Source organism: Danio rerio, chromosome 10, assembly GCF_052040795.2.
Source record: "Danio rerio strain M-AB ecotype USA chromosome 10, GRCz13ab, whole genome shotgun sequence".
Classification (NCBI taxonomy): domain Eukaryota; kingdom Metazoa; phylum Chordata; class Actinopteri; order Cypriniformes; family Danionidae; genus Danio; species Danio rerio.
The window spans coordinates 4,834,955-4,850,000 of record NC_141030.1 but is presented as its reverse complement, the minus strand read 5'-3'; the positions used below and the strand labels follow the sequence as shown (position 1 = coordinate 4,850,000).

Sequence of the window (15,046 nt, the reverse complement as noted above, 5' to 3'; positions counted from 1 at the left end):
TGGAAAAGTCGCATTGACTTTACATTGGACCAAACTTTGTGAGCTCATAATTTTGCGCCGTACAGACTTAAGGTTGGGCTCATTTGACTACCAATCTGCCAATCACTGATGAGCTTTCAACTTATGGCACCCTAGCAACTGTCTCATAGACTTCCATTGTTAAAAACATGAATCATGCATCACAAACCAAGATTAAATCTGATTGGATATTTTCCAAAAAATGTCCCTCAATCACATTCTCATCTCGTTTTTATCAGTCAATTAAAATGTCAGTATATTTTGATTATAGTTGTCGTCATCATCACTTCGTTTTGTAAGTTTTTGTCGGTAAAAACTTGTTTGTCATAAAAATTATGCCGTTTTTTTTTCCGACAACGAAATTAACTATTAAACATAAAAATTTTTCTTTAAAACAAAACTATCTGCACATCAGTACAAAAGTTTTGTCATAGATAATAATGAGTAGGCCCACATGGAATCTGTGTGCGCAGAAATCAGCAGATTTATAGCTTGTCATTTAGCCTATGTATTTACTTAATACCGAATCGATGACATGATAATCGTAACTGAACTTTGAGACCAATGTAGGTTCTCACCCCTTGTTAAAAATGTATTATTTTTAATGTCATATATTACGTTTTTAGTTATGACTCTCCTAAAATCCTTTTGCATAAATCCACAGATTTATTTATTTTTTTTGCTAAATTCTCAGCAGAAATAGCGAAAAATGTCCGCAGCCCGTAAATTATTAATGTTTATTATTTTATAACCTCCACAAACAGCTGTGTACATGAAAACAGGGATCTATTTTGGGTGTATAAAAAATTTGGGCGTACACTAACGATTCACTGTTACTAAAATCACAGATTTTCCACGTTTCGTGGTAAACATACATAAATGAATTGTGCATTACGTCGCCTTGAAGATGCTTGATGCTCAAAAAGACCTACATTACTATTTAGTGCACTTTAATGTAAGATTACCCATGCCATGCTCCTTTTTTATTATAGTTTATCAATTGAAGAGTTCAGATGCAAAATCCTCTATATCCATCCAACCTCTTTTCTTGTAAATGAGCATTTTCTATCAGGTTTCTCTGATTAGGTTCAGAAGTTTTATTTTATATGTAATGGAAAGGTTATTAGCTAGTACATAAATACCTTTTCTTTTTCAAAAATCTCCCTTTAGACAATTCTTTGTTTACTAGGTAGATTTTCTTTTGCATCAAAACCAGCTAAATCCACTTCTGCTTTTTTTGCAAAAACCTCTAAATCCACATATTGGGACAAGACAGTGTAATTAGTTGAAAAATCATTAAATATGCAGTTTTATATAGTTGTATAGTTTATATATTATATTTATATTTTATACAATAGCTTACATTAGGGGGCGACGCAGTGGGTAGCACGTTCGCCTCACAGCAAGAAGGTCGCTGGTTCGATCCTCGGCTCAGTTGGCGTTTCTGTGTGGAGTTTGCATGTTCTCCCTGCGTTCGCGTGGGTTTCCTCCGGGTACTCCGGTTTCCCCACAGTCCAAAGACATGCGGTACAGGTAAATTGGGTAGGCTAAATTGTCCGTAGTGTATGAGTGTGTGTGTGTGTGTGTGTGTGTATGTGTGGATGTTTTCCAGAGATGGGTTGCGGCTGGAAGGGCATCCGCTGCGTAAAAACTTGCTGGATAAGTTGGCGGTTCATTCCCAGATTAATAAAGGGACTAAGCCGACAAGAAAATGAATGAATGAATGAATGAATGAGCTTACATTAGCAAATAAAACACAAGGTAGGCCTACTGGGCAAAATAGTATGTCTCTCAGACAATTTCTCATCCTCCTTCTCAAGGTCTTGGTGTCTTTTCCGTCACTTGTTTACCTTCATAGCATCCATGTGGGATAAAAGAACAAGATCTTAACTTCGTCTTTCATGAAATGGAGTTGCTGTTAAATGTATTTTTAATTGGACTCATTCAAAGTAGCGTTACTGTGCAAAGACACGTTTTGAATGCATGCCACACTTCTGACTGTACATTGTGTTTTTTTTCTTAGAATGCTTAAAGTTTTGAGGCAAGGGACGTTTTGATTTGCTATTCAGTGTCAGTCGGACAGGTTTATCCATATTTTAAAATCTACTTGTAAAACAGTCTCCCCGAAAAAGCCAGCATATCAGCGCGCTGCTACATTAAAAAACATGATTCGATTTGCGCCTTCTGATTGGTTAAAAGGACATAGTGGCTTTTGCTGTCAAAGCCAAGTGGCGTTTAGAGGCAAACAAACTGTTATTTCTGAACAGGCTGACTCTGGGATTTAGATGATTAAAAATAATTTTTTAATATATTTGTTGTACTACGTGCCTAAAGCATTCACTCAATGTCATTAGCTCATTTTGGCGGAAGTGGAGTTTAGCAGGTTTTGCAGCTTAACTCTTCAATTTAAAATATGCCAAAAATTGTAATGTTTAAATTTCCTTTGTTTAACTGCCTTTTGTTTTTTCCTGCTATATTTTCGAGTTTTTCTTAGTTGGGTAAACTTAGAGAGCAGTGAATAGGAAAGTGCCACAAATAATTTTTTTCTATTCCTAATTGCTCAAATAATAAAAGAAATACTCTACAATAGTCATCACGATTTTCAAAAAAGCAGCAGCCGGAGGAGTACAAAGTCATATTTACTGTCCCACCCATATACTACACTGCATTACAAACACCTCACATAAGTGGTAGTTACAGCAGCAGTAGGTCATTGTCTCTGAATTTTTTGTTTTGTTTTTTGAGACTACCTAAGGAAAGTCTTTTCGCTTATCCGAGTTTTAGGAACAACAAATAATAACTTGACTTCTAGTTGATCATTTGGTATCAGAAGAATATAAAGTCATGCTGTAGTGGAAAAAGAATTAATATTGTGTATGGCTCCCGTGAGCTTGGAGGACTGCATCCATACATCTCTGCAATGACTCAATATTAATAAAGTCATCTGGAATGGTTCTTGCAGGACTCGCAGAGATCATCAAGATTCTTTGGGTTCATCTTCAATGCCTCCTCCTTTATCTTACCCCAGACTTGCTCAATAATGTTAATGTCTGGTGACTGAGCTGGCCAATCCTGGAGCACCTTGACCTTCTTTGCTTTCAGGAACTTTGTGGAGGCTGAAGTATGAGAAGGAGCGCTATCCTGCTGGAAAATCTGCCCTCTCCTGTGGTTTGTAATGTAATGGGCAGCACAAATGTCTTTATACCTCAGGCTGTTGACGTTGCCATTCACTCTGCAGATCTCTCACAAGCCCAAATACTGAATGTAACCCCAAACCAAGATTTTTGCTTCACCAAACTTGAATGATTTCTGTGAGAACCTTGGGTTCATGCAGGTTCCAATAGGTCTTCTGCAGTATTTGTGATGATTGAGATGCAGTTCAACAGATGATTCATAGGAAAAAGCTACCTTCTGCCACTTTTGCAAATGATCGACTAGAAGTCATTATTTGTTGCTCTTAAAACTAAAATTGACGACAAGACTTTCGTCAGGTAGAGTATAAACAACAAATTCTGTTATATTAATTTAATCCTTAAATATGCTTTGTGGCTTATTTTATTTGGTGGTAGAAGGGCCAAAATGAGTCTTTTGGTGGCAAAGGTTGCCGACCCCTGATCTCAAACTAAACATTACGACTCTAAATCCAATTTTTTTTGTTTTTCAGAACCATTCGGCGTCCATGACTGAAGTCACATGACTAAGGGGGCAACACCGGGTCACTTTCGCGTCACCTCAACACTTCTAGGCACAAAAAGTTTTTTTGTACTGTGGCATACTGTAAAAAAAAGAGAGAAAACATGACAGTATTATGTTGTAACTAGTTGTACCTAGAAGCAGCTGTTTTGTACATTTTGTATAAGAGAGTCCTGTAGCTTTCCCTCATAATGTCAACACACTGCTCAATTCATGTCCAGATTTCTGCCTTCTTTGTCATGTTTTACATCACAAAGTAAATATATACAGTCTATATATATAATGTAATTCAAATATCGATGTGTCGTTATGTGGTATTTGTACAAAGAATGATTTTATTTACGCTATTTGTTTTCTTGTACATTTCTGAACAAAGATCATTTTGTATTCTTTTTGTTATCTGTATAAAGCATTTTGATCGACTTTTGCCTGCTGATTTTCCAGGAATGTTTTTGGTATACCTATTTTTTTGGTGTAAGATTGTAAAGAAAACTTGTTGAATTGTTACACGTCGTTGACTCGGATTCTCCTCTGGCATCTTCGAATGGCCATGTACTCAGCATGAAATACACAACACTGTTTGAATAACCTGTTATTTCCGACTTGTGTTTTGTTTTTCTTTAAAGTTTGCATTTCGTTTGAAATGCTAAATATATTTTCTTGAGTAGTCTGTCTAATAAATAGTCTGTAGCTGAGTCCGATAACTTGAGTGGCTTTCTCTTTTTTTCATCTTTAAATCCGTCATGCACTATTTCATTCTTTGGGAACTGCTTGGATTGTTGGAAGATGGGTGTTGGGATCAGAATAATGCAAGATTGACAAATGGACGAAAGCAGAGCAAAAACAAGACACCTACTGTTAGCAAAACCCCAAAATATTTGAACTCCTTTGACTGGGGTAAAGACTCTCCTCCCTCCTCCAACCTGGAGATGGCAAGCCAACCTTTTATGTTTGAGCATCATGGTCTCAAACTTAAAGAAGCTGATTCTCATCCCTGTCACATCACACTTGGCAGTAAACCATCTCAGCGCATGTTGAAGGTATTTGTCCAATGGAACCAGGACAACATCATCTGCAAATAGCAGAGATGAAATCTTGTGGTCCTTAGTTCAGACCCCCTCTGGCCCTAGGGTGCACCTAGAAATTCTGTCCATAAAAATAATGAACAAAACCAGTGACAAAGGGCAGCCCTGGCAGAGTCCAACGCACACCCTAGTGGGGGTACAGAGCTACTCCAGTGTTTTATGGCCTGGATGAAATCTGTATTCTTCCTCCTGGATCTGAGGTTCCAGGTTTTCAAGGGAGACTGAGGAGTGTGTTTCCCCTGTACCTGGAGCACACTCTCAACGGTAAAAACTCCAACACACAACATTTCTTCTACTCTGGAGTTACCCACTGTCAGAGGTGGCGGGCTGAATTGGGCAACTCCAGAATAGAAGACATGTTTAAAAATAAGAAAGTCCAGCCCTTCTCAAGAAGTTGAGATCCAACTCTAATCAGTGCCATTGAATCTCTAGCTCAAGCTGCTTAGGCTCCTTTCCTCCCAGTTAAGTGACATGCCATGTCCCAAGAGCCACCGCCAACCTAAAGGTGCAGGGAGGCAGCCCTCTTTTGCCGGCAAACACTCCAACACACAACATTTCTTCTTCTCTGGAGTGACTCGCTGTCAGAGGTGGCTGACTGGATTAGGCAACTCCAGAATAGAAGACATGCTAAAAAATAATAAAGTCCAGACCTTCTCAAGACGTTGAAATGCAACTCTAGTCAGTGCCATTCAACCTCTAGCTTCAGCCGCCTAGGCTCCTTTCCTCCCAGTGAGGTGACATTCCATGTCCCAAGAGCCACCGCCAAACTTATAGTAGCTGATTCTCATCCCTGTCACGTCACACTTGGCAGTAAACCATCTCAGTGCATGATGAAGGTATTTGTCCAATGGAACCAACAGGACAACATCGTCTGCAAATAGCAGAGATGAAATCTTGTGGTCCTTGGTTCAGACCCCTTCTGGCCCTAGGGTGCACCTAGAAATTCTGTCCATAAAAATAATGAACAGAACCAGTGACAAAGGGCAGCCCTGGCAGAGTCCAACGCACACCAGGAGCAATTTTGACATTGCCAGCATCGCTTAACAGAGCATTTCCGAACCCATACTTCTACAGCACCCCCCACAGAATGCCACAAGGGACAGAGTCAAATGCCTTTTTCCAAGTCCACAAATTATGTGGATATACTCCCATGAAACGTAGCACACCCTAGTGAGGGTACAGAGCTATTCCTGTGTTTTATGGCCTGGATGAATTCTGAATTCTTCTTCATGGGTCTGAGGTTCCAGGTTTGCAAGGGAGACTGAGGAGTGTGTTTCCCCTGTAGCTGGAGCACACCCTCCGGCCCCCCTTCTTAAAATGACAACCACCACCCCAGTTCCCAAGTTCAGAGGTACTGTCCCTGACCTTTACAAGATATTGTAATGGTTTGCCAGAATCTCTTTGGGGATGACTGATATTCTTTCTCCATGGTCTCTTCAAACTCTTCCCAGACCAGTTTCTGCTTGCACAACTGCCCAGATAACACTTGGTTGCCATCAGCTGCCTCAGGAGTCCTACAAACCTGGTGGGACTCCTCCTTCAGCTTGACAGCTTCCCTTACTTCTGGTGTTCACAACTGGGTTTGTGGCATGCCACTATGACTGGCACCACAGGCCATTTCAACCATGTAGTCGGAGAACATGGACCACTTGGCCTCAATGTCTCCCACCTCTCTTGGGGTCTGGTCAAAGTTCTTCCAGAGGTGAGAGCTGAAAATCTCTTGGACGTGTTTCAGCCAGACATTACCAGAGGAACCTCACAATATGTTTGGGCCCAACAGGTCTGTCCAGCCTCCTCCTCTGCCAGCAGATACAACTCACCACCAAGTGGTGATCAGTTGACAGCCCTGCCCCTCTCTTTACTTGAGTGTCCAAGACATATGATTGGAAATCAGATGAAACAATTACACAGTTGATCATCGACCTTTGGACCAGGGTGTTCTGGTGTCATGTGCATTGATGGACACCCTTATGGTGTTTGTTATGGGCAAACTATGACTTGCAAAGAAGTCCAACAACAGAACACCACTCTAATTCATATCAGATAGGCCATTTCTCCCAATCCCCAGGTATCACTGTTGTTGTTACCCACATGGGTGTTGAAGTCCCCAAGTAGAACAATAGAGTCAAAGCACCTTCACGCACCCCTTCCAAGGACTCTGAGAAGGCCAGCTACTCTGCACTGGTGTTTGGCCCATAAACATAATACTACAGTGAGAAACTTATCCCCAACCTGAAGGTGCAGGGAGGCAGTGCCATGCAACCTCTAGCTCAAGATGCTCAGGTTCCTTTCCTCCCAGTGAAATGACATTCCATGTCCCAAGAGCCACCGCCAACCTGAAGGTGCAGGGAGGCAGCCCTCTCTCACCGGCAATAACTCCAACACACAACATTTCTTCTACTCTGGAGTTACCTACTGTCAGAGGTGGCTGGCTGGATTGGGCAATTCCAGAATAGAAGACATGCTAAAAAATAAGAAGGTCCAGCCATCTCAAGACATTGAGATCCAACTCTAGTCAGTGCCGTTCAACCTCTAGCTCAAGCCGCTCAGGTTCCTTTTCTCCTAGTGAGGTGACATTCCATGTCCCAAGAGCCACCGCCTATATTTCACAGTGCACCGGTGCCTAGATGGCCCTATGTCATGCCGTCCGCTGAGCTGACCGGGTTCCATGGGCCAACAGGGACTGGCATATGAGCCCCAATCCCAGACCTGTTTATTGTTTTATTATTATTCTAATTAGAAGTAATAGTTGTAGTAGTATTGAAGTATTTGTCTGATTCTGGTACATAGTAAGCTGATGTGGAAAAAAACAAGAAAAACAACCATCTGCCACATTCTGTTTTTCAACCATCCGCCACATTCTGTGTTTATTATCCACACTTTAACATAAAGTGCTCTGTAATCTGAGTGACAGCATTCTGGATTTTGGCTTTTGCTTCTATGGTTGCTCTGAGCTGTCAAAACACCTGTGAAAATGCTTTTTATGGGTATGAAAAGCAGGAAAAATGTAACCTATACATTTTTTATGAAAGATGAAAGTTTCGAAGGCAGTATGCAAATGCTATTCACACAAAGGTGAGCTTAAATGTATTTATAGTGTGCCTAAATTCACAGATTCAGTTAGCAACTAACTTTTTTTTCCCTACAATGGAAGTCAGTGGGTTTCATCAACCAGCGTTGTGTTTAAATATCTTGTTTGTGTTCAACAGAAGAACTGAAAAGACATAATGGTTTTAAACCATAAAGATTTTACTTTTACTAAAATAGGATCAACACATTTGATGACATTACTCTTCTCTCTTCTCTTCTCTACTCGTCATCAGATATTCTGTCCAATCAAATTCTCTCTAGTAGTGCCCCACCCCTGCATTATAAACATGTAATAAAGCTGTTGCTGGAATCTGTTTCCGTTCACACAATTACTTCATTCTGTGTGGTGAACCACGCACTATATAGGGTGTAAACTATTCAGACAATGTAAATTTGCTTTCCATTGGGGTGATTGAAGTCTGGTTTTGTATTAGTGTCTCTATAAACAGGCCAGTCAGGACTAACAGCCTCCCACTGCAAGCTTCAAGGCCATAAACAATCGTAGTTGTCTGGGATTCTTAATAAGTGCATCCAGACAGTGCAAACGTTTTGCTGTAAGGCAGTAGATAATATACTGAAAACTCAGAAGCTTTCCTGACCTAAAAAATATGTTTTAAAAAGCAGAAGCTGAAGTGCTACAATCAAAATGCTGCATCTTGAGATTGTAAAACATGAACTAAAGGTTTCTCGCTGACACTTTGGAATAATTTTCTTCAGTTTTTAATGATTTGTTTAACATTACAACTGACTTGACAAATTAAATGTGCTGAGTTAGATACGTAAATTATAAGATTTTTATATTACTACTGGAAAATAACATGCATTTTGTAAACTTATAGAATATATATATATATATATATATATATATATACACATACATACATACATACATACATATATGTATATATATCTTTATTTTTGTGGCTGTAAATAATTAGTATTACAGTTTGTCTGTCAAATACTTAAAGGAGCTTTATAAACCGTCAATAAAAAATTTATTTTGTGCTCTGTGGTTCTCTGGACTGGACCCTCGTGTTTAAATGAGAGAACTAGGGAGGAAAATCCATTTCATAGCACTACTCTTCTTCTTAAAAATTTACTATCAGGAGATACAAAGTTTTTGAAAGTTTCTTTGAAACTCTGTGTCTGAACCCTGGGAAATTACATACCTGATACCTTGTTATCTAAAAGAAAAAAATTATGAAAAAAATTAATAAAAAATTGTATGTTCAGCCATGGCCAACAGCTTTATATAGCTTCATATATATATATATATATATATATATATATATATATATATATATATATATATATATATATATATACAGTAGTAATTTCCATGTGTTGAACTCTTATTATTCAGCTATTTCTACAGTTGGTATATCCAGATTTCAGTGTTGGGCTGTAGTGTCGCTTCAAGTAGTGACGCTACTAGCTTAACTTTCTAAATTGCGTGGCCGTAGCAGCGTTACTTGTTAGTAGCTAAGCTATTTTATTAGTAAAGTAGCGATTTAGCATTAACACAAGCTACATTTACCGATTGGGGATCAATAAGTGACGACACTGACATTCACAGAGATGTGAGGCTGGTGTCTAGCCAATGAAAGTAAATCCATATGATGGTCGAGAATGATGATTTTTTTTTCCTGTTTTTCGGTGGTTGACAACAAACTTTTTGGTGCCTTACTGCCACCTCTCTCTCTGATTGATAATGTTGCCAATCAATCATTGGGCTGACAAGAAACTTGCTTGATGGTTTGATGACTGAGGGAGAGGAGTTACTGTAGTAAAGGCTAAAATGTACTATTGTCAAGCGTAACTGGTTCTTGATGTCCATTTACCAGCAGATTTAATGCTGGTAAATCTTAATTCAAGTGATTTTGAAATTCTAACTGTAACCAGAGCTACTGTAAGGTCACATCTGCTTGCTATAAAGGCTTGAAAATGAAACTTAAAAGTAATCAGATGTAATCAGTTACTTAACATTTATAAAGTAATAGAAAAGGTACACTACTTCTTACATTTGAAATAGGGTAATTAGTAATCTATTACATTTCTGAAGTAACCTCCACAACACTGAATGTAGCTAAGCTACTTTTGCCAAGTAGCTTTTAGCTTAGCCTGCTACATTTCCCAGAGGATAGCTTTTAGTGTAGTTAAGCTACATTTTAAGTAGAGTAGCTAATAGCATAGCTCACTTCATTTTTCAAAGAGCTTGCCCAACACCTCCAGATTTTCATTCTGTGACATCTTTAAATAATGTAACATTATGTACTTTTCTAAATACAGTACGTTTGATGGTGCTTTAGTCTGCATTTACTCATACTTGAGCTGTGTCTGATAACAATACAGGGCCCCCCTTATGCAGCAGCTGGTGTCTGAAACCCATTTCTAAAAGTAACAGCCCTTTTGACTAATGACAGCCCAGAGGGTACAGTACAAGGACACTTGTAGTATTTGTCATACATTCTTTGTCTGGAGAAAATACTTGCAGGCAGGCCTGAAGGATAGCAGTGAACATTCATTCTTAGGGAACTATTGAATGGGAACTCCATGCTGTGTCTGCTGACACTTTGTGGAATATATAGCCATTCTGACATTTTGCAGGGAAATTCCGCTGTACTTGCAGAATTCTTGTGTATTTGCTGTTTGAAACTGCTCCCTATCCATTATATAGTAAACTATATTGAGGGTATATATTCTTTAGGTTCTTAAATCCTGGAAATGCACACTTGTGCTTCCTTTAAAAAATAAACGAATAAATAATAGATCAAAGCCTACTGTAAACAGTGCATTGCTTCTGTGTTGTGTTGACACTAAAAATAGACCTTCTTGCATTTGCAGCAGAGGAAGAGGAATATTATATGCAATTGTTTTAGTATAGATTTAAGATATTTAAAGCAGGGGTCTCAAACTCAATTTACCTGAAGCCTGCAGGAGGCAGAGTGTGGGTGACAAAGGAAAAAAAATCAGGTTTTCCACAAGAAAGTAATTTTATTATTAATTATTCATTTCTAATATGTTTATTTTTCGTCTTATTTTGTGTTAAAAATAAAGAAAATAATGAAATTTGAGAAGATTGGAATTGAACACAAAATAAGATGAACAAAATATAACAAAAATTAAAATAAATAAGAATAATTCAATCAGGAATAAATGGTAATAATAATAATAATAATAATTAAATTTACTGTTATCCGCTGTGCTGTTGTTAAAAAAAGCAACACTGTGTTGTTGCCATTTGTTGACTACTTTTAACTTTACAAGTCATCTAGAGTTAAACAGAGAATACATGCTGGGAGCTTTTAGCATAGCCTAACATTATTTATTGAATCAAATTAAACCATTAGCATTAAAAAATAATAATAATAATAATAAGAGTTTTGATCATTTTCCTGTTTAAAGATCGACTATTCTGCAGTTACATATTAAACGAAGACTGATAGAGAATTAAAAGTTGCTAATTTTTAGGCCGACATGGTTAGTAACTATACTCTTATTCTGACATAACAACCAAGGAACTTTGCTGAAGACGAAACAAAGAATGTGCACTGAATATATATGTGGAAAGGATAATATTTCAGACTATGGAAGAATTTCCAAAAAAGACCAGTTGCAATAGCAAGCATATCGTGTTGTGCTTTACGATGCCAAATTCGAGTCAAAAATAGAAAACTTTTACCGTACACCTCACTGCTTTTAATGCCAACCGCAGACATCTTTGGCTAAAAGGGACCTGAATGGAGTGAAGACCTAATTAAAAACGCTGGACTCTGCAGTTCTCGTTTCATATCAGGTAAGTTCACGCTATGCTGAATCATACATATTACTCATTTTTGATTGCAGCAATGATTTCAGCTAAAACAGTTAAATATGGTGAATTAAACTGCGGACACTGAATGTTTTGAATGAAATGTAATAATGTATGTTCACATACCCTGCCATACAGGTGCAGTTCGCTGTCAGAATGCAGTTGTTTTGCTTGTTGATGATTACCCAGGCCTTGCATGGCTCCGTCTCTTTTCCTTGTCTTTGGCTAGGCAGGATCTCGGTTTTTAGCAATACATAGTTTTGAATCTGGTAATCATGGAGCATTATTTATTGCACATGACCACACAGAACAAAAATATTGGCATCTAAAGACTTGTAGACCTTTAACTTCTCTCTTGTAAAAGCACTTGGAGTTTCAATGAGATAGTTGTATATTTGGGGCTGGATGCTTGGCCATTTCGTCTTATCCAGTATCCATTGGGAGAGCGCTATCGCAAATGGACCTGTCAGATCAACGCCGCTCACTTTAACGTTAATTTTGCCAAATAACTGTGCTTATCACTGGGTGACAAGCCGTTATAATACGCTGAAATCATTATGTGAATAACATATATAATATATAATCAATATAACTTATTTCTAAGAAGACAACAAACTCTCTACCGCATCAGATGACATTCCCTCGCTGTAAATGCTAGCACTCCCGTTCTTTTTCCTGCAACCTCACTGTGCGCATCCCGAATGTTTACAAACCGGTTATTCATCTATACTTATTTTATTTTATTTTTTTCTTGGCACACACAAACTATTCACAGCAGTTCATAAAACCACTTTGATTTAAACCACTGGGGTCACACGGATTACTTTTACATTGTTTCTCTGAATATTGCTACGCTGGAAACTGTTGGGTGAACAGAGGTCAAAATGGGGTAAGAGATATTTTGAGTAATTGTGACCTACGAGGCTAAAACACAAAGCTCTGTGCACTCGCAGTTCGACCAAAGAAAATCCATTTTCAGGGGAACCGTCTATGAAAAGTTGTACGAGTTTTTCCAGTCTTATTGGAAAGTAAAACCTTCACACAGAAGTTGAATGCGGAATTAAGTTTGGAGTAAACAAAACTTTGCCCGCCAGCACCAAAATCATACCAGCTGTGCAGTGAGCTTGAGAATAAAAGTTGTTTGCTGCTTTAGAGATTGACTGACTCATTAACAGACCAGTGAATCAGACCAAAAGTACATCTGTGATCTAAAACTAAAGTGGTTTAATCTCAAGATACCACACAATGGCATAAATTAACGTGTTAGTTCATCCAGAAATGAAAATCCTGTAATCATGTAACCTTACTCATCCTCGTGTCGTTCCAATCTCCTAAGACCTTCGTTCATCTTAACATCACAAATTAAAGAGCCCCTATTATTGGCTTTTTTAAAATGACCTTCCATGTAGTGTGTAACACAGCTCTAAGTGAAGTGAAATATCCAGCTAAGGCTTAAATCTGAAAGTGCACAGTGTTTAAAACTATTGATCTGTAAAAGAGTTGACTCATAGAGCTTCAAATGAATCGCTTGATAATGAGTCTTTAGCCGTTTAAGTGTAAGTATATATATATATATACGTATATATATATATACACATGCATACACACACTAGAAATAACCTAACTAGACACATGACAAGGTTAAACAATTGGAACATGACACACAAACACTAGGGATCACATGACTGGAAGCAGGGCAGGAAAACAGAACAAAATACAGGAGGGGATATAACTAAATACAAAATAAAAGACAAGATGACATGAAACACCTTACCCCCCCCCCACCCCTCTTTAAGTGTGGCTTTAACCCCCATTACTCAAAGTTCCATTTGGTGGAGGGCAGGGAATAGTTCAGGGGGTTGGGATGGAGGGCTAGGAGCATGGAGCGGAGGCGATCCAGGACCGTGGAACGGAGGAAGTCCTGGGCCGTGGAGCAGAGGCGGGCCTGGGCCATGGATCAGAGGCAGGCCTGGGCTGTGGAGCAGAGGCAGGCCTGGCAACATGGGCAGTAGAGCAGGCCTTGTAGGTGGCGCTGGCAGAGCAGGCAGCGTGTGCGGCACCGGCAAAGCAAGTAGCGGGGGTGGTGGCAGCAGGGCGGACAGCGTGGGCGGCATTGGCAGGGCAGGCAGCGTGGGTGGCACCGGCTCCTGGAGCTTGAGTACTATAGTACTATATAATATATATATATATATATATATATATATATATATATATATATATATATATATATATATATATTTAGACCCTCGCCATACAAAATATAATAGAACATGTTATTATATATAGTTTATAGTTTATACTTCTAGGTATTTATTTAGTGACCCTAAGATTTCCAAGGGTCCTAAGTGGCAGCTTACCTTGCTTATTGGTTAAATCCGCCTCTGTAAGCGAGCTCTCAGATTTAATCTAAAATATCTTAACTTGTCTTCTGAATATGTCCAATGGTCTCAGAGGAACGAAATGACAGAGTGAGAATAATTAATGACATAACTTTAATTGTGTGCGAACTAATCCTTTAATAGACATATGCAAATCATGCACGTTTGGAATAACAGTCTAGATTGTAATTTTTTTTTTTTTCTAACAATTAATTGTGCTCTAGGGAGAACTGTCTTTTCTACGAACTAATACTATTGTTTCAGAGAGTGAAACATAAGTTACTCATAAGTCATTATTATACAAAGTTGACAGAAATCTACCAAGATGTCTCCCGAGGGTTTCAGATGCAGAATGTTGAAGCATCAGGGCGCTGAGGCAGCCGTGAACTGTAGATGGGTTAGGATGGTTTAACTATGCCACAGAGGAGCCAGCTTCATCTTTAGAGGATTCAGATTCCGATAATGAACATCTGCTGAATATCATTTCTCCTCTGCTTTTGTTCTTTCTAGCACCCTACATTTTCCTGAACAAGATTTGTATGATCATACGGTACCGTGAAGTTGTTTTTGACTTTTGGTATTCTGATTTAATGTATTGCTGATTTCTGTAGAGCAAAATCTTCAGCAAACTTCAGAATTGCACATTACACAAAAGGAAATCGACTCTTTAGCCTCTTTAAAAATAATTGAGTATTAGTAATGGCTGTTTAGGCTGCATGGCTCTTCAGACCTCTTTAAAAATCAGTCTGGCAAAACTATGACAGCAGTTTCAATGTAGCGGGTGACCTCGTCATCTTTCGTGTCTGATTGCTGTTTAGCGCTCTATCGTAATACGCAGTGCATGAGTGACCGCCAAAATACCTTGGTGGCTAGAATGACCGTTTTTACTGAACTGGCGGTTGGCCTGACCGCAGTCAAAATTAGCTATTTTTGACTTCTCCGTCATCATTTGTTTCACCTTTGAAGGGATG

The 15,046-nt window shown here is 38.7% G+C and overlaps 1 protein-coding gene and 1 long non-coding RNA gene across 4 annotated transcripts in view; one reads left to right on the top strand and one right to left on the bottom strand.

The window, feature by feature from the left end:
• The window catches only part of plppr1 (phospholipid phosphatase related 1), a 373,756-nt gene extending 369,341 nt beyond the window's left edge, over positions 1–4,415 (top strand). The window contains exon 10 of one of the 3 annotated variants that reach the window (XM_087269234.1): positions 3,683–4,415. In XM_087269234.1, coding sequence (XP_087125360.1) covers positions 3,683–3,715 — 33 coding nt within the window. In that variant the 3' untranslated portion in view covers positions 3,716–4,415. Of the gene's footprint in view, positions 1,062–3,682 lie in introns of those variants that run through there. The other 2 variants (NM_001441646.1, NM_001002132.2) reach the window with 2 other exon arrangements.
• LOC147834974 (uncharacterized) lies at positions 3,680–8,200 on the bottom strand. The gene is made up of 2 exons (XR_015500734.1): positions 5,557–8,200; positions 3,680–4,676 (listed from the first exon to the last, which is right to left on the bottom strand). It is a non-coding gene; the product is annotated as an uncharacterized LOC147834974 (long non-coding RNA).
• Positions 8,201–15,046: the final 6,846 nt, after the last annotated feature.